Source organism: Rattus norvegicus, chromosome 2, assembly GCF_036323735.1.
Source record: "Rattus norvegicus strain BN/NHsdMcwi chromosome 2, GRCr8, whole genome shotgun sequence".
Taxonomy (NCBI): domain Eukaryota; kingdom Metazoa; phylum Chordata; class Mammalia; order Rodentia; family Muridae; genus Rattus; species Rattus norvegicus.
Window position 1 is genome coordinate 18,328,288 of NC_086020.1, and position 24,149 is coordinate 18,352,436.

The following is a 24,149-nucleotide window of genomic DNA, read 5'->3' on the forward strand; positions in this document are numbered from 1 at the left end:
ACTGTGTGTCATAAAAGCCATAGGCCACATGTTGTTTATTCCTACATTTTATGATCAGTTTTCAAACAGTCCATGCTAGCTACAAACTCTTAAAATCTTCCTGCTTCTGCCTCCCAAATGCTAGCTTACAAGTTTGCAACACACACACACGCACACACACACACACACACACACACACACACACACACACTGAACTTCTGTACACATATTTTCTCTGACTGTAGCTCTTTGGATGCCTCTGAAAAGGATGCAAGTTACCGTAAGACAAGTGGCCCTTGTTACTTCGCTAGGTGTCAGCCTGCATGCTCTATAAAAGACCTGAAACTTTTATGCTCTGGACTTGGCAGGCCATGTTGTCTGTGTCATAACTGCCTAGCTCTATTGTCTTCATAGCATAAAAACAGCCATAATTACTGAATAAACAAATGAATGTGACTGTTTTTCAATAAAACTTTATTTGTAAAAAAAAAATAAAAACATTTTGAAAAAGCTTTAAATAGTGTTTAATGTTTTGTTAATCTACATATATCCTAAGAAATTAAGGTAGATATCTTTCTAAGATACTATGACAAATCAAAATAACAGTTGTGTGGTCTGCTTTCCAGTCCAATGTTCTGGCATTTACATATCTAGCATTGTAACTAGGGGTAGAGGTAATAAGCAACCCCTCTGGGTTCTTCTAGCATTCCCGGGGAAGGAACATTAATGATTAGTCAGTAACTCATTCTTGGTCAGGGTTTGTCAGATTCTTGCAAAAGTGAGAAAAACTACTTGCCTTTTCTTCTTTAAATCAGTTTGCAGATAAATGAATATCTACCAATCAAGTTTCAGTTTGAACTACAAAAATGGTGCATTTCCTTGCAAGCAAATTTTTTAACCTAAATTAAAAGTCAGAAATTCACATCTCTGAGAAATGTTTGCAGACCTCGGCCCTCATCCACAGAACTAAATCTTCAGACTTACTTAATGACAAAGTTTGACTTTTACCTTAAATAGATGAAGTTTGACAAGAGCTTCAGAGGAGAGGTGTGAAAGAAAGTGCAGACCCTTGTTCAGATACAGTAAAATCATCTTCAAGGTGAATTACTGACAAGTTTCTACAAGATAAAAACTGCCAAGTATTGTCTGTAGCAAAGCCTAACATAACTCAATGAAGATTACACCTTGATTTATTTTTCATTTCAAACTGTGCTTGTGTATGTGTTTCCTCCCCCTTCCACCCACTCATTTCCCTGTCTCTGAGATTCTTTTCACCAGAAGTTTTGTCAGAACAAAGGTGTTGGAAGAAATTCAGGCAGGCTAACTAGATGTTGCTGAACACACAATGGAATTTGCAGCGTGCCTCAGAAAAATAGAGTCCAGTTATTAAATCCCAGGAACTTTCTCTGATTGAAGAGAAAAAAGGATGAAATAAAGAAAAGGACAAAAACCAGGATTGCCAATGTAGCACGACAGAATGCCTCCCTCCGTTTATAGAGTCACTTGTCATTTAAGATTTCATTACATGGAAAAAGCTGGTACTTGTAAATGGTCTTTAATCCCATCAACATAAAAAATGAGAATAAGGAAATTTCACTTGTTCTGTGAACTTTATTCTTACCATTTGATAGAATGAACTGTAGGCTGGGTATCTACTCTTTATTGGGTAGCCCAAAATAATAGACTATAACTGAAAAATCTTTCATTAAAATGAAATTTTTCTTATTTCTACTGAATTCAGTACTTTGAAAGTGAAGCTACGTTCTTAGATCATTTTACCCATCATTATGCAGCTTTTTATTGTCTTTTACAATAACAAGTATTAATGTTTAATTAATATTAAAATAATAGGACCTATATAATAATGTCAAAATGTAATAATTTTAACTAATGTGGCAGGTGCTTCATATGTTGGAGGAAAACGATGTATATTCCATGAGTGCGTGGTAAGTAGAGGAGTGAGACTGAGGCATGCTTAGTGACACATGATGACTGAAGGACTTGTAGGAAAATCAACTCAAAGGTATGTATGGTTGCAAGAGCAACACTAAACGTTTGAGTAGCTTTAGTTATCTAGATAACAGGTCACTTAATTTTCACAGGATACCATTATTGTTTGGTTTTCTGTGTTGGGAAGATGAAGTAATCACTATGGTTGTGAAATTTCTAACTTCTATTTTCTGCATTCACCAGTCCTTGAGAAACAGTCTTCTCTTTAGTCAGTGGCAGGAAATATATACATTTTAAGATATTTTATGTATACCAATATAGAATCATTTCTGAGATAGAAAATTTCTGATTTTTGCCTACAAAAGTATAAATTGCTTGGGAAAGATAAAATGAAAGTGTTAGAAATATTGAGAGAGATTGAATTTTTATAGACTAACTTTGAGAATAATCAATAGGAAATAAACTTATAGTCACATGAGATTCCAGGAGTTAAGGACTACCCAACTAACTCCAAAGATCTTAGCAATGTGACTCCATCTTTGTAGTGTATAATGTCCCAGAAGAGTTAATAATAAAGAATTTGAAAGGTTAATAGGCATATTTGCATAGACATAAAGTAAATATGCATTATAATTTTCAATTAAGTTCTAAACAAAGAAGCAATAAGATTCAGTGGTACTTGTAAGACAGAAGCACACATGCTCAGGAATTTTGAAACAAATTTGCTAACACAGGCAAAAGCACCATTGCACAGTAATATAACATAATATTTGTGTTATGTTTTCAACCAGCAGGAATAAGTTTAATACTATCACTACTAGAATTGTATAGTCACTTATAGTATTATTTGTATTATGAATAATTTTTGCAACTTTACTTTTTCAATTTAATTCCTAATCTACCAAATATTCATTATCTGTGTTAACAGCACATTACAATTATTTCTCCTAGAGAACCAGATTATCCATTTGACAATCACCATATGCTGCTAAAGAGTCACAATGGCATCTTTTGTCCATATTTAAGATCAGAAGTTTCTTAATCTTAGACTAAAAGGATAACCTTTTATCCACTATTTTTATATTATTTCAACAGAAGAGAGTCTAGAAGATAGGAGGAGATCAACCAAAGCTTAGGATGAAAAAAGAGTTAATGGAGGAACGAGAAGTGTATACAGTCAAAGTACATAATGCAAGGGGAAGAAAATATCTATATGACTCCCAGTGTTATGTATAATGAACATATATGAGTAAAAATAAATACATATTTTAAAAGGCTTAGATTTCATTGAGGTTCATAATTGATACTCTAGTTTGAAAATAGCTATTTTAGAATTTTTTTGAACTTTTTAACAATATCCAATTTTGAGAAAGAAATGATTTTCATTCTCCAATCATTAGTAGTCTTTTGTAAGCTTTATTTTATCTATCTTTAGGGAATTATCAGGACAAAATATAATATTCCTGAATTGGTATCATCATGTAAAGGGGATATATATGTATGTATTCAACTGCCTGTGTAATGTGACACTTGGGCCTTAAGTAGCTTTATCTTTCTATCTTCCATCTGCAAACACTACTCCTAGTTTTCGGTGCTCAATAGTAATGCAGGTCCTACACTAGATATCAATCTAAGTACTAGGGTTTGGAATGAGGAGAGGAAAGAGAGAAATATAATGGTATTATAATTTTAACAGGCAAAAGAATTAGCTTAAAAAGATATAGCTAGGCCTAAAGGTTCCAGTGACAAATTGTGCTAATAGGAGTTGCAGGTTTGATCATTTCTGGCTCCAAAGAATAGAATCCAGCTCTCCTAAAAAAGAAGGAAGGTGATTGAGACTAGTGAATACAGCTGCTTGTAGTCTCATGCAAATTATGTTCCCCCAAAACCTGTTTGCAGTGTCACACAAATAAGATACTGAGAGACCCTGCCACACTTGGTTCTGCTGGAAAATAAAGATGACAACAGCTAATGACAAGGCAGACATATGTGAAACTTTTAAGATTCCTAGGCTAGAGAGAGACAGGAGGAAAAGAGAGAGATCTGCCAAGTTGGGAGGAGAGTAGAGACAGAATACCTGAGCCATGCTGGACAGAGAGAATAGCTAAGTAGGAGCTGGGGGATCAAGGCCCAAGGCAGCTGCATATCTGGGTCTAGGGAAACAAAGATGGACTATATTTTAGTGATTCATAACTGGAGAAAATCAGAGGGGTGTGGAAGTTAGTAGTCCAGCAATTGAGCTGTTTAAGGCATATAAAAATAAAAATACTGTATTTATTTATCTTTCATTCAGGAGCCCAGAACACCGGGTAGCCCTTAAGCACTGCCAGGATCAATTTCAGTAGCATTAGTTGGATACCTAGGGAAAGCACTAAGCTGAGCAAACAAGTGTAAAATAATAAAAGGCAACTTTGGTATAAGTGTAGACACTGGGCAGCCAATAGCCTATTCCTGACTAATATTATCTATATATAACTGGCTTCAGAAAAATTATCAAGTGACCATAGGTGTGTGGGTTCATTTCTGGGCCTTCAGATTGATTCCATCGATCTACCTGCCTGTCTCTGTACCAATACCATACAGGTTGTTTTTGGGTTTTTTGTTTGTTTGTTTGTTTGTTTTTTTCATGATTGTTCTTGTAATACAGCTTGAGGTCAGGGATAGTGATTCCCCTAGAAGTTCTTTTACTATTGAGAATAGTTGTCACTATCCTGGGCTTTTGGTTATTTCAGATGAATTTGCCAATTGCTTTTTCTAATTCTATGAAGAATTGAGTTGGAATTTTGATGGGTTTTGCATTAAATCTGTAGATTGTTTTTAAACATGGAGATTTTTACTTTATTAATCCTGCCAATACATGAGCATGAAAGGTGTTTCCATCTTCTGAGATCTTCAATTTCTTTCTTCAAAGACTTGAAGTTCTTGTCATACAGATCTTTTCACTTGCTTGACTAGAGCCACACCAATGTATTTTATATTATTTGTGGCTAATCTAAGAGTGTTTTTCCCCCAATTTTTTTCTCAGCCTGTTTATCCTTTCAGTATATGAAGGCTACTGATTTGTTTGAGTTAATTTTATATCCAACCACATTGCTGAAGGTGTTTATCAGTTGTAGGAGTTCTTTGGTAAAATTTTTGGGCTCACTTAAGTATACTATCATATCATCTGGAAATAGTGATATTTTTACTTCTTCCTATCCACTTTGTATCCCGTTGACCTCATTTTGTTATCTATTGCTCTTCTTAAGACTTCAAATACTATATTGAATAGGTAGGGAGAGAGTGGGCAGCCTTGTCTAGCCCCTGATTTTAGTGTGACTACTTCAAATTACTCTCCATTTAGTTTGATGTTGGCTACTGGTTTGCTGTATACTGCTTTCACTATGTTTAGGTGTGGGCCTTGAATTCCTGATCTTTCCAGGACTTTTATTTTGAATGGGAATCGAATTTTGTCAAATGCTTTCTCAGCATCTAATGAGATGATCATGTGGTTTTTCTTCTATGAGCTTGATCTTTGAGAAAGGAGCTAAATCCTTACATGCCAACTCTCATTCATTCTACAATGTCTATAATATGCTATTTAAATTAATTTTAAGAAACAGTCATATAGTTTCTTCTTCCAAATCCTATCCTTTATAGGTTTGTTAATTGCACTGACATGTATTTAACTTGTTTTAAATAGTTTTGTATTTCTTCCCTAAGTTTAACCTTCCAACTTTTACAGCATATATGTTACAGCATATAAATATTATGTATTGCAGCATATATAGTATGTAGATATATAGCATATATATGTATATTATCGTGAATACATAACTTTTAAAATTAATGTTCTTTTCAGGATCAACCATTTACTGAAATATGTTTCCTGCTCGCTTAAATGGCTTGTTATTTGTTTTCAGCCATGTTGAGCTTAATATAGTGTGTGCTGATATGTTAAGCTCACTAGAGCTGCTTCATAAATATTCGGGGATTTTGTGCCAATGATTAAATTTAACATTGTGAAATTATTTATCCTCACTTAAATTTTAGTCCTTACAGCTGAATTGTCCACTTTATACATAAAAACATTAAGATACAAGATCAAAATGGTAATAAGGCTGTTCATAGAACTAAAATGTAGGCAATTTCTGTTGCTTTCATACTATGAATGTTTTATGATTCTGAGTTACTTTAAGGGAACACAAAAATGGAGTTAAATAAGTAATTGCGTTCCACCTGTTTAATATATCTCAGTGTAATGTTTTAGCTATAAGTAGGAAATATAAGAACATGGTAGTACAAACCAGCAAAGCAAACCAGGCAAGAGTGTGATTATAAGAGAAGTTGTTCCACAGTAAAACGCATTCTTTATAATTATTCTTTGACCCTAGGCCTTATAGCTACAGTACAAATACAATTAAGTTAGTTCAATTTCAACTTGATGGAATAATGTCTCCTAATTAATAAACAGTATTACAATCTGATCTTATATTACTATAAATTCCTGTGTAAGTATTGTGTCCAATAAAGTAGTCAGCAAAATGTCAAGAATGTCAAAGGAAGTATGTATAATATGTTAAGAATGCAAAATTATCAGATCGATCCATGCTTATCACCCTGTACAAAGTTTAAGTCCAAGTGGATCAAGGACCTCCACATCAAACCAGACACACTCAAACTAATAGAAGAAAAACTAGGGAAGCATCTGGAACACATGGGCACTGGAAAAAAGTTCCTGAACAAAACACCAATGGCTTATGCTCTAAGATCAAGAATCGACAAATGGGATCTCATAAAACTGCAAAGCTTCTGTAAGGCAAAGGACACTGTGGTTAGGACAAAACGGCAACCAACAGATTGGGAAAAGATCTTTACCAATCCTACAACAGATAGAGGCCTTATATCCAAAATATACAAAGAACTCAAGAAGTTAGACCGCAGGGAGACAAATAACCCTATTAAAAAATGGGGTTTAGAGCTAAACAAAGAATTCACAGCTGAGGAATGCCGAATGGCAGAGAAACACCTAAAGAAATGTTCAACATCTTTAGTCATAAGGGAAATGCAAATCAAAACAACCCTGAGATTTCACCTCACACCAGTGATAATGGCTAAGATCAAAAACTCAGGTGACAGCAAATGCTGGCGAGGATGCAGAGAAAGAGGAACACTCCTCCATTGTTGGTGAGGTTGCATACTGGTACAACCATTCTGGAAATCAGTCTGGAGGTTCCTCAGAAAATTGTACATTGAACTGCCTGAGGATCCAGCTATACCTCTCTTGGGCATATACCCAAAAGATGCCCCAACATATAAAAAAGACCCGTGCTCCACTATGTTCATCACAGCCTTATTTATAATAGCCAGAAGCTGTAAAGAACCCAGATGCCCTTCAACAGAGGAATGGATACAGAAAATGTGGTACATCTACACAATGGAATATTACTCAGCTATCAAAAACAATGACTTTATGAAATTCGTAGGCAAATGGTTGGAACTGGAAAATATCATCCTGAGTGAGGTAACCCAATCACAGAGAGACATACATGGTATGCACTCATTGATAAGTGGCTATTAGCCCAAATGCTTGAATTACCCTAGATGCCTAGAACAAATGAAACTCAAGACGGATGATCAAAATGTGAATGCTTCACTCCTTCTTTAAAAGGGGAACAGAATACCATTGGCAGGGAAGAGAGAGGCAAAGATTAAAACAGAGACTGAAGGAATACCCATTCAGAACCTGTCCCACATGTGGCCCATACATATACAGCTACCCAATTAGACAAGATGGATGAAGCAAAGAAGTGCAGGCTGACAGGAGCAGGATGTAGATCGCTCCTGAGAGACACAGCCAGAATACAGCAAATACAGAGGCGAATGCCAGCAGCAAACCACTGAACTGAGAATAGGACCCCCGTTGAAGGAATCAGAGAAAGAACTGGAAGAGCTTGAAGGGTCTCAAGACCCCATATGTACAACAATGCCAAGCAACCAGAGCTTCCAGGGACTAAGCCACTACATAAAGATTATACATGGACTGACCCTGGACTCTGACCTCATAGGTAGCAATGAATATCCTAGTAAGAGCACCAGTGGAAGGGGAAGCCCTGGATCCTGCTAAGACTGAACCCCCAGTGAACTAGACTGTTGGGGGGAGGGCGGCAATGTGGGGAGGGCAGGGAGGGGAACACCCATAAGGAAGGGAAAGGGGGAGGGGGATGTTTGTCCGGAAACCGGGAAAGGGAATAACACTCGAAATGTATATAAGAAATACTCAAGTTAATAATTAAAAAAAATGCAAAATTATGTAAGTGTACATTATATAATTGTATAAATGTAAATAGATGATTGCATAAATAATTATAATATGTTAAAATTTATTGTATAAGGTGAGCACTTCCATTATTAAATGATATTCATCACCAGGAAATTTTGCCAGTTACTCCTTATACTACCAAATAAGCGCTCTCACTCTTGGTCACACCTTGCTGCCCACTTGTTTCCTAAGGTCACATGCTTTTCTCCAGAGATTAGCCAGTTGTCCTATGCAAAAGAACTGTCACCATCTTCTCTGTAGAACAGGATCTTGGCAGCTTCTCTCTTCTTAGCTTGGCAGGAAACACTATTACTTCTTCTGACTTATGACTCAAGCTGACTAGGAATTCTAAAGACAGAAAATATTAGCTCCTTTCCGCGTGGACTTCTGTATTCCTCTTTAAAGCTTTTTTTCTATTATATTCATCTATCAGGCTTTACTGTATCAACTAATTTCTCTGTTATCTAGTTATACTTCCCAGTGTTATCAGCAAACTCACCTGTCAGGTAGAGGACCACATGTGTGCACTGGGAAGTTTTCCTATCAATGAATTATCAAGTGCATTGATTATGATTTAAAGTTATTTGTTTACTTATTGGATTTTTGAGATAGAGTATTTAGTATTGAGATAGCTCTATTTAGTGCTAGCTGTCCAGGTAGTTGAAATGTACAGAAAACTGGTCTCAAATACATAGCAGCTGCCTCTGCCACCCTAATACTATGACTGAAGGCATGTGCAACTACACCTGGCTTGTATCTGAACATTCTGAAATTTCCTTTAAGTTGAATGCACACCTTTATTATGTTGCTTATCCATTCCTCTGTTGAACAACACTGGATTCTTTCCGGCTTCTGGCTATTATAAATGAGGCTGTTATGAACATAGTAGAGCAAGTGACTTTATTGTACGTTGGAGCATCTTTTGAGTATATGCTCAGGAGAGATATATCTTAGTCCTCAGGTAATGTCCAATTTTCTGAGGAACCTCCAGAATGATTTGCACCGTGGTTGTACCAGTTTGCAATCCTAACAACAATGGAGGAGTGTTTCTCTCTCTCCACACTCTCACCAGCATCTGTTGTCACTTGAGTTTTTGATCTTAGCCACTCTGACTGATGTGAGGTAGAATCTCAGGGTTGTTTTTATATGCATTTCCCTGATAACTAAGGATGTTGAGCATTTCTTTAGGTACTTCTCAACTATTCGATATTCCTCAGCTGACAATTCTTTGTTTATCTCTCTACCCCATATTTTAATAGGATTATTTGACTCACTGGAGTCTCACTTCTTGAATTCTTTGTATATTTTGGATATAAGCCCTCTATCAGATGTAGTATTAGTACAGATCTTTTCCCAAACAGTTGGTTGCCGTTTTCTCCTAATGACAATGTCCTTTGCCTTACAGAAGCTTTGCAGTTTTATGAGGTCCCATTTGTCAATTCTTGATCTTAGAGCATAAGCCATTGGTGTTTTCTTCAGGAAATTTTCTCCAATGCTCATGTGACTGAGACTCTTCCCCACTTTTTCTTCTATTAGTTTGAGTGTATCTGGTTTGATGTGGAGGTCCTTGATCTACTTGGAGTTAAGCTTTGTACAAGGCAATAAGAATGGATTTATTTGCATTCTTGTACATGCTGATATCCACTTTGATCAGCACTTATTTCCATTGTATGGTTTTAGGTCCATTGTCAAAGATCAAGTGACTATAGATGTGTGGGTTCATTTCTGGGTCTTCAATTCTACGGCACTGATCTATCTGCCTGCTTCTGTACTAATACCATACCAATATCATTATTGATCTGTAATACAGCTTGATGTTAGGGATGATGATTTACCCAGAAGTTATTTTATTTTTAAGGATATTTTTCACTATCCTGGGATTTTGGTTATTCCAAATGAATTTGCAAATTGCTCTTTCTAACTCTATGAAGAATTTCGATGGGGATTATCCGAATCTGAAGATTGCTTTTGGCAAAATGGCCATTTTTTTTTTTTGGTTCTTTTTTTTTTTTGGAGCTGAGGACCGAACCCAGGGCCTTGTGCTTCCTAGGCAAGCGCTCTACCACTGAGCTAAATCCCCAACCCCAGAAAATGGCCATTTTTACTATATTAATCCTGCCAGTCCATGAGCATGGGAGATCTTTCCATTTTCTAAGATCTTCTTTTTTCAGAGACTTGAAGTTCTTGTCATACAGACCTTTCATTTGCTTGGTTAGAGTCACACCCAGGTGTTTTATATTATTTGTGACTATTGTGAAGGGTGTCATTTCCCTAATTTCTTTCTCAGCCTGTTTATCCTTTGAGTAGATGAAGGCTACTGATTTGTTTGAGTTAATTTTATACTCAGCCATTTTGCTGAAGTAGTTTATCAGGTTTGAGGAACTTTTGGGGTCACTTATGTATACTATCATATCATCTGCAAATAGTGATATTTTGAATTCTTCCTTTCCAATTTGTATTCCTTTGACCCAACTCCTTTCATTGTCTGATTGCTCTGACTAGGATTTTGAGTACTATATTGAATATGTAGGGAGAGAGTGGTCAGCATTGTCTAGTCCCTGATTTTAGTGGGTTTGTCTAATACCTGATTTTAGTGGGTTTGATTCAAGTTTCTTTCCATTTAGTTTAATGTTGGCTACTGTTTTGCTGTATATTGCTTTTTGTAGAGGGCCGCAATACGTTCGCCACCACTAGATGGCGCTGTCTTCCACTGCGCCCCACGTGGAAGGCCAAGTCAGTCAAGATGGCACCAGCCTTCGCTGCGCCAGCTGGCCCCCTCTCAGGAAGTTAACTGTGCACATGTGCAAGAGTGCCTTCCTGCCAGGTCTTTGCCCATTCCGGGGCGTGCCTGATGAGATCATGAGTAAGCAACCAATCAGGTGTGGATGCGTGCGCGAGGGTTAAATAGGCGCGCCTAGCCGGCGCGCGGGGCTTCTCCATGAGATAGGAATAAAGTATCACTCATAGCAAGAATTTCTATGTCTCGCGTGCTTCTTGCCGGAGGAAAGTCGCGTGTGGGACATTTGGTGCCGAGAAATCCGGGACAAAAACATCGCCGGCGCTACGAGAGGCCTCCGTGTCACGGAAGAAATTCAGAAGCTATGGAATACAGGTAAAAAACTCTGAGAGACCATGGCTAGCCTTGATCTGCTCCAACTCAGTCCCCTGCCGGACGCGGCAGGTGCCACTGTGGTTGCTCTGGCAACCCTCGGGCTTTTTCTATTGATCTTTGAGTTTCTAGCTACCGCCAAACGGCAGCAGAGGTCGCGTGGGAACTGCCCAGCTGTAACAGCAAAGCGGAGAGCGTTGGGGGGAGGGCGAGACAGTGCGTCAGAAACAGGGTTAGATAACGAACTAAAGAGTTTAAAGGAAAAAAGTGCACTTAAGAAAAGAGACCCTCTCGAGGACTTTAGATCCGAGGGAGAGAGAGAGTGGGGAAAAAACGCCCCGGGAGAGAACAAGGGAGGAGATAAACAGAACACAATATTTTGGGAGAAAAATTTTGTCTTTATGCCTGTAAAAGGTGTACTTAAGCTCCGGCGCCGGCTCTCGGGACGCCACGGCGTCTGTGCGCTGACGCGACAGGTTTGCAGAGCCATACTGATCAGATCTGATCGAGGCAGACCGCCTGAAAATTTATTCAGGAGAATCAAACAAAAGGACATCTCAGTGCCCGTGCACAGCCTGATAGAGTTAATGTAATTGGGTTGTGAGTAAAAATACTCAGGGCTGTGTTTCACTTCCATACCATTGGCGAATGTCGGTCATACTGCTCAGATAATATCTCTCAGTGTCTTACAGAATTGGGTTTCAACACGTTGGTGGACTAGTCCAGGAATTGAGACAATCCATCGCCCATATCAGCTCCACTCGAGTGGATAGTCGCCGTGAACACCATCTGGCTTTTTCCCCTCTTTGTCTATTGTTTGTCTCTGGTGCACCAGGATGTCCCCATGTCTGTCAGTGTATGTCTGTGGTTTTTGTTTCTCGTTGTCTAAAAGTTTTATGTTTCATGTTCAAAAGGAAAAATGGTAAAAACTTTATCTGCCGGTCGTGCACACCTTGACTTGGTTTTAATTCGTTTCAAAAAGGAACAAATGAATAAAAAACAGTTTCAATCAGGTCTTTGAAGCCCTGTGCCTAGAGCCAGGTGTCTAGATTAGCTGGAGGACCTGCTTAGAGGCTGGCTAAGCGTCTACACGGGCTGATATTAAAGGCGCTAACAGCTTCTCAGCTTCTTTGGTACAAGAGTTGATAGCTGTTTCTCTTAGAAAAATCCCTGACTGATTAATTGACTCAACAGGTGACAAGGTGCTTCTCTTAAAATCATAACAAAAGTGTAAAAATGGTGCTTGGTCTAAATATTAAAGATAGGTGTAGCCATTTCAATTTTGTTTCTCATTGGTTTTAAATGTATAAATATGCTCTGCTTGCCTTGGTTGTGGACTATTGGCTTTCAAGTTATTGGATATGGTTAAAAAGGTATAATACTGGTAACAGAAAGTTGACATAAAGCTGGTAATTTGGATGAAGTAATTCTAGACAACTTGTGACATTGGGCCACCCTAGTGAGACAGGTCTAAATTGAGGTAATGTTTTTATGGAATTCTTATGCTAGAAACCAGGCTTATAAAAGAATTTAGGAAATTGTCCTTTTGTTGAGGTATTGGAGAGAATTGACAGTCAAACTTTACAACATAATAGATAGACTTGGGGTGTCTTGGAGACTAGATTGTTTGTTGGAGTTTGAGTTTTGCTTTCCAAAGTTGTGGCTTGCCCAGAAGTTATCTGTATATTAATGCTAATTCCACTGCCCCAAAAACAGCCGCCTAGCAAGTTTTGCTTTCTAAAGCTGTGGCTTGCCCTGAAGTTATCTGTATTCTAATGCTAATTTCCACTGCCCAGAGAACAGCTGCCTAGTCACTCAGAATTCAGGTGACCTCGTGGCTGTGTTCTGGTGTTACAAGGAGAACTTAAAGATTGTAATTAAAAGATTGCTAACGTTACACTAACTCAAGCTTATTTATAATTGAGAAAAAATCAAACAGGTAGAGATTGTTACAAGATTTATGAAGGATTGATGAGGTTTTAGAACTTGTGAGAGCATTACAGCCAGTTTCCTTACTCCAACTGCCATTTCAAGACAGATTTAGAGGATTGATTTTATACAATTTGTTTTCGTCATAACAATTGTGAGTTTTCATTTCGTGAGCTTGCTTATAGTTTTAGAGAGCCCATAAAGTGATATCATTAAGAATGGCTAACAGCCTCATATTAGGTAATTTTGTTGCTTCTTCAGTGTAAGAAGTTAGAACTTAAATCTTTCAATGTATATGGAAATTTTTATTACAAACCTTTGCTCTCAAAATGAGCTTTAATATTTGGGGAGTAGCTGTTACACTACTCCGGATAAGAATATTTAAAGCTAATTTTAAGCTACTAAAGATATGTTAATTGGCTAAGTTCCTCACCTTACCAGAGGACTTAGGTCTTTGTTATGCACATTGGAGATAAAGCTTCAGCTGTGTTAGTACAGAGTTGTGGACTAGAGTCATGGAAGTATTTTAAATAGAAACCTGGTAAAACATATCTTATTCCAAACAACAATTAACTGGTTACTACTAAATACTGATATTTGGCCTATTACATATACAAAATTTTCAGACAAAATTGATAATTTTATTCTTTACATGGTTTTGTACTTCCTACATATTTGTGCGTACTACCCATAGGAAATGCGCTTAGTACATTTATAGGTGGTTCATCTAATGAAAAGGCTACATATATGATTAGATCACTTGTTTATTCTCTTGAGTTTCTATTGCTTCAACACAGGTTATTTAATTCCATGCTTTAGCCGCTGTTTTTAAAATGTTAAAAAATCAAGCTTTCTATTCATATACTGATAGCCAATGTGTGGCTTGTGGTTTACAATTGATTTCAATTACTTAATGCTTTATTAGAGACAAGTTTTCTACTTAAAATCAGTGAGTGATTTCAGTGTAAATTTGTCTGACAACTCACTGTCCCTTCAGTGCTCTGGCTCAGACAATTAAACAAAACCATAGACCCAGCTCTTTAAAAATGGTAATAGAGTTGATAACACACCCTCACGAAAAGAGGAAGACTCCATTTGTTTACTTTCAACTCCCAGCCTCACCCTGCCAGCTCAGAGATTTCTAGTAAGACTGAATCTGGACAATATTTACAAGATTTGACATTTCTAATTAATGCTTATGTTTAGGTAAATAAAGTTTGTGAGGTGCTAGAGAAATGGCTTAGTGGTTAAGAACACTATATACTGTTCCTTTATAGTGAAAGACCCCAGCTTAGCAGCAGTAACGCCATTTTGCAAGGCTGTACTTAAGATGACTGGTTCAGGGAAAGGTTAGAACACTGAGTATACAGCGGCTGCCAAGCAGGAGATGTTTGGTTGAAGGCCTGGCAACAGGATGACTGGGGTTGAACACCTGACAATAAGAAAAAGCCCCGGGAGAGGTCCCACACCCTGGTGGGGGGCCGAGTCAGTTGTTATGTTTCAAGAAGGTAGCTTGGAAACTTGCCCCCAGGCTAAACTCTTGGGGGGCCGAGTCAGCCGTTATGTTTCAGGAAGGTAGCTAGGAAACTTGCCCCCGGGCTGAACCCTTTGGGGGCCGAGTCAGCCGTTATGTTTCAGGAAGGTAGCTAGGAAACATTAGAATCCACCAATGATATCCCTGTAACCATGCATCTGCTTCTGTATGCTTGCTTCTGCTCCCCAAAATCCTATAAAAAAGCCCATCCTTGGTTCCGTGGGCGCGCCAGTCCCCCGAGCGACTGAAGCGCCCACAGGTACCTGTGTATCCCGACAATAAATCAAATCCTCTTGCTGATTGCATCCTGTGGTGTCTCGGCCTGGTCATTGAAGTTGGAGGGTCTCCATCCCGAGGGAAAGTTCTCCCTGAGAGCTTTTCATTTGGTGCGTTGGCCGGGAAAGGAGATCCTCCACCCAGGGACCACCGACCACCCACTGGGAGGTAAGCCGGCCGACATCTGTCTGTCTGTCTAATTTTGTCTCGTTCTACCTTATTCTGTCTGTTCTGTGAGCGCTCAGCCAGGTCTGTTCTGTGGGCGCTCAGCCAAGTCTGTTCTGTGAGCGCTCAGCCAGGTTTTGTGAGCGCTCAGCCAGGTCTGTTCTGTGAGCGCTCAGCCAGGTTGTTTGGAATTTGGGCGGGACGAAGAAGGAGCTGACGAGCTCGGACTTCTCGCCCCGCAGCCCTGGAAGACGTTCCAAGGGTGCTAGGGGCCCGACTTTTCGGGCCCCAATCTGGGAGAGGAGAAAGATCCGGACTAACGGCACCTCTGTCTGTATTTTTGGCTTTCAGAGGGCCCCGGACCTTTGCCACCTCCATCTGAGAAAGATCCGGACTAACGGCACTCTGTCTGTATTTTTGGCTTTCAGAGGGCCCCGGACTTTTGCCACCTCTATCTGACTTTTTGCTTTCAGTTTGGTACCAAAGCCGTGCAGCACGCCTGTCTGTTGTTTGTTTGACTGTTGGTGTTGTTTGTTTTCTCTGTGTTCTAATCTTCCTTAGAACTAACATGGGACAGTCCCTAACAACGCCCCTAAGTCTCACTCTTGATCATTGGAAAGACGTCCACGACCGGGCACACAACCAGTCCGTCGAGGTTAAAAAAGGAAAATGGCAGACTCTCTGCACATCCGAGTGGCCCACCTTCGGAGCCGGATGGCCAGTGAATGGCACATTTAATAAGATCATTATTTTACAGGTTAAAGATCGGGTCGTCCACGGACATCCTGACCAGGTTCCTTATATTATCACTTGGGAGAGTCTTGCCTTATACCCCCCCTTGGGCGGAACCCTTCGTGGACCCGAATTGGCCTCCCCTCAACCCCCAGCTTGTCCCCTCGGCCCCGCCCGGTTTGCTGGCCCCGTCTTCCTCTCTCTACCCCACTCTAATTAAATCAGAGCCTTCTAAGAAACCTGTCCTCCCGGCAGACTCAAACTCCCCTCTCATAGATCTTCTCTCTGAAGATCCTCCTCCCCCATATCGTTTACCTACAGGCCCGGCTGAAACGGAGGAGGCAGAGCTGCCGGCCAGATCAGTTGCCGGGCCACAGTCTGATAAGGGTTTCTCCCCTGTCGCAGGGAGATTGCGCAATAAGCGCGAGGTGATGCCAGATACAACCTCCCAGGCTTTTCCACTTAGACAGGGAACCGGTGGCCAGACCCAATACTGGCCGTTTTCAGCAGCTGACATTTACAATTGGAAACAACACAACCCTTCTTTCTCCAAAGATCCGGTGGCACTCACCGACCTAATAGAATCTGTTTTACTTACCCACCAGCCTACTTGGGATGACTGCCAACAGCTCTTACAGGCTCTCTTAACCTCAGAAGAAAAACAAAGAGTGTTCCTAGAGGCCAGAAAGCATGTTCTGGGAGATGATGGGCGTCCCACCCAGCTGCCTGAGGAAATTGATGCTGCATTCCCACTTAAGAGACCAAACTGGGATTTTAACACAGCCGAAGGTAAGGGACACCTACGCCTTTATCGCCAGTTGCTTCTAGCGGGTCTCCGAGGGGCTACACGACGCCCTACTAATTTGGCTCAGGTAAAACAGGTATTACAGGAAGCAGGGGAAACTCCCTCCGCCTTTCTAGAGAGACTTAAGGAGGCCTACCGTATGTACACTCCCTATGACCCAGATGACCCAGGACAAATGACGAGTGTCTCTATGTCCTTCATCTGGCAGGCTGCTCCAGATATCAGGACTAAGTTACAGAGGTTAGAAAATTTGCAGGGCTATACATTACAGGATTTACTTAAAGAAGCTGAAAGGATTTTTAATAAGAGAGAGACACAAGAAGAAAAAGAAGATAGAGTTCGCAGAGAGAGGGAAGAGAGAGATAAAAAAAGAAACAAAGAACTAAGTCGAATCTTGGCCGCCATAGTTCAGGGCCAAGAAAGGAAGGGAGATAGGGGGGGAGCTCGAAAGGGGCTGAAGCTGGATAAAGATCAATGTGGCTATTGCAAAGAGAAAGGGCACTGGGCCAGAGAGTGCCCCAAGAAGCCTGGCGGACCCCGAAAGCCTCGACCACGAACCTCCCTCTTGGCTCTAGATAAAGATTAGGGAGGTCAGGGCCAGGAGTCCCCCCCTGAGCCCAGGGTAACGCTTAAAGTTGGGGGGCAGCCGGTTACTTTCCTGGTAGACACAGGAGCCTAGCATTCAGTCCTCACTCAAGCTTCAGGACAACTCAGCGACCGGACGGCCTGGGTACAATGAGCTACTGGTGAGAAACAATACCGATGGACTACGGACCGCCGGGTTCAGCTGGCTACCGGTAAGGTGACCCATTCCTTCTTACATGTTCCGGACTGCCCGTACCCTCTGCTGGGCCGTGACCTGCTCACCAAACTAAAAGCACAAATTCATTTTGAGGAAGGAGGGGCCCAAATAACTGGCCCCCACGGAACTCCCCTTCAAGTTCTAACCCTACAATTAGAGGATGAATATAGACTATATGAACTGGGACAGGACAAGCCACAATCCCAAGAAATAGGCACTTGGGTCACGAATTTTCCACTGGCTTGGGCAGAGACTGGTGGGATGGGGTTGGCGCTCCAACAGCCCCCCTTAATTATACAGTTAAAGGCCACTGCAACTCCAGTCTCCATAAAACAATACCCTCTGTCACATGAAGCTTATCAAGGCATAAGGCCTCACATTACGAGGCTTCTGGATCAAGGCATCCTAGTTCCCTGCCGGTTGCCTTGGAATACGCCTCTTCTGCCTGTAAAGAAACCCGGCACTGGAGATTATAGGCCAGTACAAGACTTGAGAGAGGTCAACAAGAGGGTAGAAGATATTCATCCGACTGTTCCAAACCCTTACAATTTGCTCAGTACACTGCCCCCTACACATACTTGGTATACGGTTTTGGACCTGAAAGATGCCTTCTTTTGCCTCCGGCTGAGCCCGAAAAGCCAATCCTTATTTGCCTTTGAGTGGAAAGACCCTGAAGTAGGGCTTTCAGGACAATTAACTTGGACAAGACTGCCTCAAGGGTTTAAAAACAGCCCAACGCTCTTTGATGAGGCCTTACATCGGGACTTAGCTGACTTTAGGGTTCAGCATCCCACCCTCATACTCCTGCAATATGTAGATGACCTCCTCCTAGCGGCCACTTCTGAAACTGCATGCCAACGGGGAACTGAATCCCTCTTACAGACTTTGGGACAATTGGACTACCGAGCCTCTGCCAAAAAGGCTCAAATTTGCCAGACCCAGGTTACTTATTTAGGCTACCAGCTACGGGATGGACAGCGATGGCTGACCCCGGCCAGGAGACAGACTGTGGCCGGCATCACTGCCCCCAAGAATGGCCGACAGCTACGAGAGTTCTTGGGGACAGCGGGATTCTGCCGCCTCTGGATTCCTGGGTTTGCTGAAATGGCAGCCCCTTTGTACCCCCTCACTAAACCGGGGGTGCTCTTCCAGTGGGGACCAGAGCAGCAAAAAGCATTTGAAAACATCAAACAGGCCTTATTGTCCTCCCCTGCCTTGGGTCTCCCTGATATTACCAAACCTTTTGAACTGTTCATCGATGAGAAACAGGGGTATGCTAAAGGGGTCCTAACACAAAGGTTGGGACCCTGGAAACGCCCTGTAGCCTACCTGTCTAAGAAATTGGACCCTGTGGCCTCCGGCTGGCCACCGTGCCTAAGGATGGTGGCTGCTATTGCTGTCCTGATCAAGGATGCTGGAAAATTGACTTTGGGACAGCCACTCACCATCCTAGCACCCCACGCAGTGGAGGCCTTGGTAAAGCAGCCCCCAGACCGCTGGCTCTCTAATTCCCGCATGACCCACTACCAAGCCTTGTTACTGGATGCAGAACGGGTTCAGTTTGGGCCCGTAGTCGCCCTCAATCCTGCCACCTTGCTTCCTCTACCAGAGGAGGCAGAACAACATGACTGCCTACAAATCCTCGCAGAAGTACATGGAACCAGGCCGGACCTATCGGACCAGCCTCTTCAGAATGCTGACCACACATGGTACACAGATGGCAGCAGCTTCTTGGCAGAGGGAGAGCGAAAGGCTGGAGCTGCGGTCACTACGGAGGACAAAGTAATTTGGGCAAAAGCCCTGCCTGCTGGTACCTCCGCACAACGGGCTGAACTCATCGCCTTGACTCAGGCGCTCAAGATGGCAAAAGGTAAGAGGCTAAATGTATATACAGACAGCCGCTATGCCTTTGCCACGGCACACATCCACGGGGAGATCTACCGGAGGCGGGGGCTGCTCACATCTGAGGGTAAAGATATTAAAAATAAGGCTGAAATTCTGGCCCTCTTAGAAGCCCTATTCTTGCCCAAAAGACTGAGTATTATGTATTGTCCAGGACACCAGAAGGGGCACAACCCAGAGGCACGAGGAAACCGGCTGGCCGATGCCACGGCGCGAGAAGTGGCCATGAGCAAACAAATCTTACCCTTAAATAGCCCAGACCAACCCACGCCCCCACCAGTGGGACAAACCAGTTGGGTTTATGCCCATGAGGACATAGAGCTCCTAGAAAAAATGGGGGCCATCTACCACCCTCAACTAAAACAGTGGGTCTACAAAGGAAAGACAGTTATGCCAATAAAAATGACTTTTGAATTGATCTCTTTTTTACACAAATTAACCCATTTGGGGTTTAAGAAGATGAAAACCTTACTAGATCGGGAAGAGATAAATCTGTGGTTTTTGAATCGGGACAAAGCGATACAAAAGGTGACTGAGAGTTGCAAAGCGTGCGCTCAGGTTAACCCGGGAAGGACCATGATTGGACAAGGAGTTCGTCCTAGGGGACACCGTCCCGGCATCCATTGGGAAATTGATTTTACTGAAATTAAACCAGGTATGTATGGATACAAGTATCTCCTAGTGTTTGTAGACACCTTCTCAGGATGGGTCGAAGCCTTCCCCACAAAGCACGAGACTGCAAAAATGGTCACCAAGAAGCTCCTCGAGGAAATCTTTCCCAGGTATGGCATGCCTCAAGCGTTGGGGTCGGACAACGGGCCCGCTTTCGTCTCCCACGTAAGTCAGTTGGTGGCCAAATTGCTGGGGATTGATTGGAAATTACATTGTGCCTATAGACCCCAGAGTTCAGGTCAGGTAGAACGCATGAATAGAACAATTAAGGAGACTTTATCCAAACTTACGCTTGCAACTGGCTCAAAGGATTGGGTGACCCTCCTTCCCCTAGTTCTCTATCGGGCCCGGAATACCCCGGGCCCCCATGGTCTAACTCCTTTTGAAATAATGTATGGAGCACCACCCCCATTTGTCCATTTCTTTGATTCAAACATTGCTGATTTCACTGACAGCCCTTCTCTGAGGGCCCATTTACAGGCCCTACAGATTGTGCAGAAAGACGTCTGGAGACCTTTGGCCGCTGCTTACCAGGACGAGCTTGAGCATCCGGTGGTGCCACACCCGTTCCAGATTGGAGACACCGTGTGGGTGCGCAGACACCAGACCAAGAATCTCGAGCCACGGTGGAAAGGACCCTACACCGTCCTCCTGACTACCCCGACCGCCCTAAAGGTAGACGGAGTCGCGGCTTGGATCCACGCATCACACGTCAAGGCAGTCCGGTCTGAGGAATTGACTAATCACAACACTACACCCCAGACATGGAGAGTTCAGCGCACTCCAAACCCCTTAAAGTTAAAACTCCTACGTGGCTCCTCCTAGTCCTTTTGTGGCCTAGAGTCAGTGGGGGAATAAGCCCCCACCACATTTATAACATTACCTGGATAGTCACTAATCTCATGACAGGAAGGCTGGCTAATGCTACCTCCGTAAGGGGGACACTGGCCGATGCCTTCCCTCCCTTATACTTTGACCTTTGTGATGTGATAGACTACAAGTGGGAGCCTGGCACTACCCATAATTGGCATCCCTCAACCACCTACTATGGTTGCGGTCCGGCTTCCCACAGCAAAGAGATCTACGTTTGCCCTGGACACAGAGTGAGCCGGCAGTGCGGAGGGCCGGGGAGTGGGTACTGTGCCCAGTGGGGATGTGAGACTACTGGGGATGCGTATTGGAAGCCATCCTCATCTTGGGACCTGATAACTCTGAAACGAGACGGTCGGCCTCCTTACACCTTGTGTAAACGGGACGCGAAATGCAATCCCCTCGTCCTCCACTTCACCGACTCAGGTAGAAGAGCGACCTGGGACGGGCCCAAATCTTGGGGCCTGCGCTTATACGTCACAGGGACCGATCCGGTGGGTCTGTTCTCTCTAAATAGACAAGTCTCTCCCCTGGCCACTCGACCCATTGGACCCAACCCAGTTCTACCAGATCAGAAGCCTCCCTCGCTCCCGGCACAAGCCCAACCCCCGTCATTGCCTAAGGTCACCCAGGCCCCTGGTAGTACTCCCACAAGCCCCTTCTCCACAACGGGGGGCTCCACCATTTTGATCTCCCCATCGCCAGGCACCGGGGATCGATTATTCAATTTGGTGGCTGGTGCATATCTGGCTCTCAACTATTCAGACCCTTTTAGGACTCAGGAGTGCTGGTTGTGTCTCGTTTCCGGTCCGCCCTATTATGAAGGGGTAGCAGTCATTGGAAATTACACCAACCTGACTGCTGCCCCAGACAGTTGTGCCAATACCCCTAGCCACAGACTAACTCTGCCCGAGGTCTCGGGACGAGGGCTCTGCTTGGGGAATGTACCCCCCACACACCAGACCCTCTGCAACACCACTCAGAAGATTCCCATCGGGAACTACTTCCTGGCAGCCCCAAAAGGCACATACTGGGCCTGCAATACCGGACTAACACCCTGTATCTCAGCCACAGTCCTCAACCAATCCTCTGACTATTGTGTATTAGTAGAAATTTGGCCCAAAGTCACCTACCATGAATCCGAGTATATATACACGTTTTTTGAGAAACAGACTCGTTTTCGACGAGAGCCTGCCACCCTGACTTTAGCTTTACTCCTAGGAGGAATCACCTTGGGGGGAGTGGCCGCGGGTATAGGGACCGGGACCACTGCACTCATTGAAACTGGCCATTTCCATCAGTTACAAGCAGCCATGAATGCAGATCTTAAAGCTATAGAAGAGTCTGTGAGTGCATTAGAAAAGTCCTTAACATCGTTGTCTGAAGTGGTCCTCCAAAATAGACGAGGGCTAGATATGTTGTTCCTCCGCGAGGGTGGATTATGTGCTGCTCTAAAAGAAGAGTGCTGTTTCTATGCAGACCATACTGGAATAGTAAGAGATAATATGGCTAAGCTTCGAGAACGCCTGGCCCAAAGACAAAAACTGTTTGATTCCCAACAGGGATGGTTCGAGGGGTGGTTTAACCGATCCCCTTGGTTTGCTACCCTCCTGTCTACCCTGATGGGACCCCTACTTATTCTTCTCCTAATTCTTCTTTTTGGACCCTGCATCCTTAATAGGCTGGTACAGTTCATGAGGGATAGACTTTCAGTCATTCAGACCCTCGTACTGACGCAGCAGTACCATAGGCTGAGACAACAAGAGACAGAAATTTCTTGACCAAGTTGAGTGAAAGATTTCACTCAAAGTTAGCAAAAAAATGGGGGAATGAAAGACCCCAGCTTAGCAGCAGTAACGCCATTTTGCAAGGCTGTACTTAAGATGACTGGTTCAGGGAAAGGTTAGAACACTGAGTATACAGCGGCTGCCAAGCAGGAGATGTTTGGTTGAAGGCCTGGCAACAGGATGACTGGGGTTGAGCACCTGACAATAAGAAAAAGCCCCGGGAGAGGTCCCACACCCTGGTGGGGGGCCGAGTCAGTTGTTATGTTTCAAGAAGGTAGCTTGGAAACTTGCCCCCAGGCTAAACTCTTGGGGGGCCGAGTCAGCCGTTATGTTTCAGGAAGGTAGCTAGGAAACTTGCCCCCGGGCTGAACCCTTTGGGGGCCGAGTCAGCCGTTATGTTTCAGGAAGGTAGCTAGGAAACATTAGAATCCACCAATGATATCCCTGTAACCATGCATCTGCTTCTGTATGCTTGCTTCTGCTCCCCAAAATCCTATAAAAAAGCCCATCCTTGGTTCCGTGGGCGCGCCAGTCCCCCGAGCGACTGAAGCGCCCACAGGTACCTGTGTATCCCGACAATAAATCAAATCCTCTTGCTGATTGCATCCTGTGGTGTCTCGGCCTGGTCATTGAAGTTGGAGGGTCTCCATCCCGAGGGAAAGTTCTCCCTGAGAGCTTTTCAATAGGACATTTAAGAACTCAAACTGGATTGCCTGGGCTCCTTAACAAGGGAGGACAAGATTCCAGACAGATTATAGGCCTTACATAAGAACAATTAGTCAAAAAAAATCTCATTCTTTATATATCCAATACAATTATGCTGGAAACGATAATTTGGTATACAAGTCAATTTATAAATACAAGTGCTCAGTGTCCTCAACTTAATCCTCGAGGACTTACCTTAATAAATAATATCTTTACTATATCTTAATAAATAAAAAGGGGGAGTTATCCCTGTATGCTAAATAATGTTCCTTTTATTTCAATTTTAAAATATTTCAATTTTAAAAATTTGGATGCCAAAGTTTATGGCACCCTACAACTAGGCATACTTCTGCCTAGGTGAAATAGAGATCCACTTATTGACATGTTCCTGTCCAGATATTTTATATGGGGAAGAGGAAATGTTTGTGTTTTTTCTACAGGATGCTACAGGAGTGTGCCAGCTGCCTGAGTGTCTGGTGAGACATGCTGATCCTGGGAGCATGAAGATTCAGCTCTCGTGGTTCGGGTCCCTGGAGTCATTCCTCTGCCCTGAGAGGAAGATAGAAGATTCCCCTTCATCCTTTGTCATCACAGAGATTTTGCCGTTGCTGCAGTCAGTGTTACCGCTGCG

General features: G+C 42.7%; 1 protein-coding gene across 1 annotated transcript; it reads left to right on the top strand.

The window, feature by feature from the left end:
* Window positions 1-247: 247 nt before the first annotated feature.
* LOC134485702 (uncharacterized) lies at window positions 248-21,622 on the top strand. The gene is made up of 5 exons (XM_063282758.1): window positions 248-259; window positions 11,234-11,342; window positions 11,754-11,815; window positions 18,243-19,452; window positions 19,639-21,622. The coding sequence occupies exons 1-5, from the start codon at window positions 248-250 to the stop codon at window positions 20,979-20,981; spliced, it is 2,736 nt and encodes a 911-aa protein (XP_063138828.1). The 3' UTR covers window positions 20,982-21,622.
* The last annotated feature ends 2,527 nt before the right edge of the window (window positions 21,623-24,149 follow it).

Coding starts and splice junctions, on each gene's coding strand:
- LOC134485702 (XM_063282758.1), top strand. Junction 11,343..11,753: donor TCAGAAGCTATGGAATACAG/GTAAAAAACTCT, acceptor TGCCTGTAAAAG/GTGTACTTAAGCTCCGGCGC. Junction 19,453..19,638: donor GGCGCTCAAGATGGCAAAAG/GTAAGAGGCTAA, acceptor TGTATTGTCCAG/GACACCAGAAGGGGCACAAC.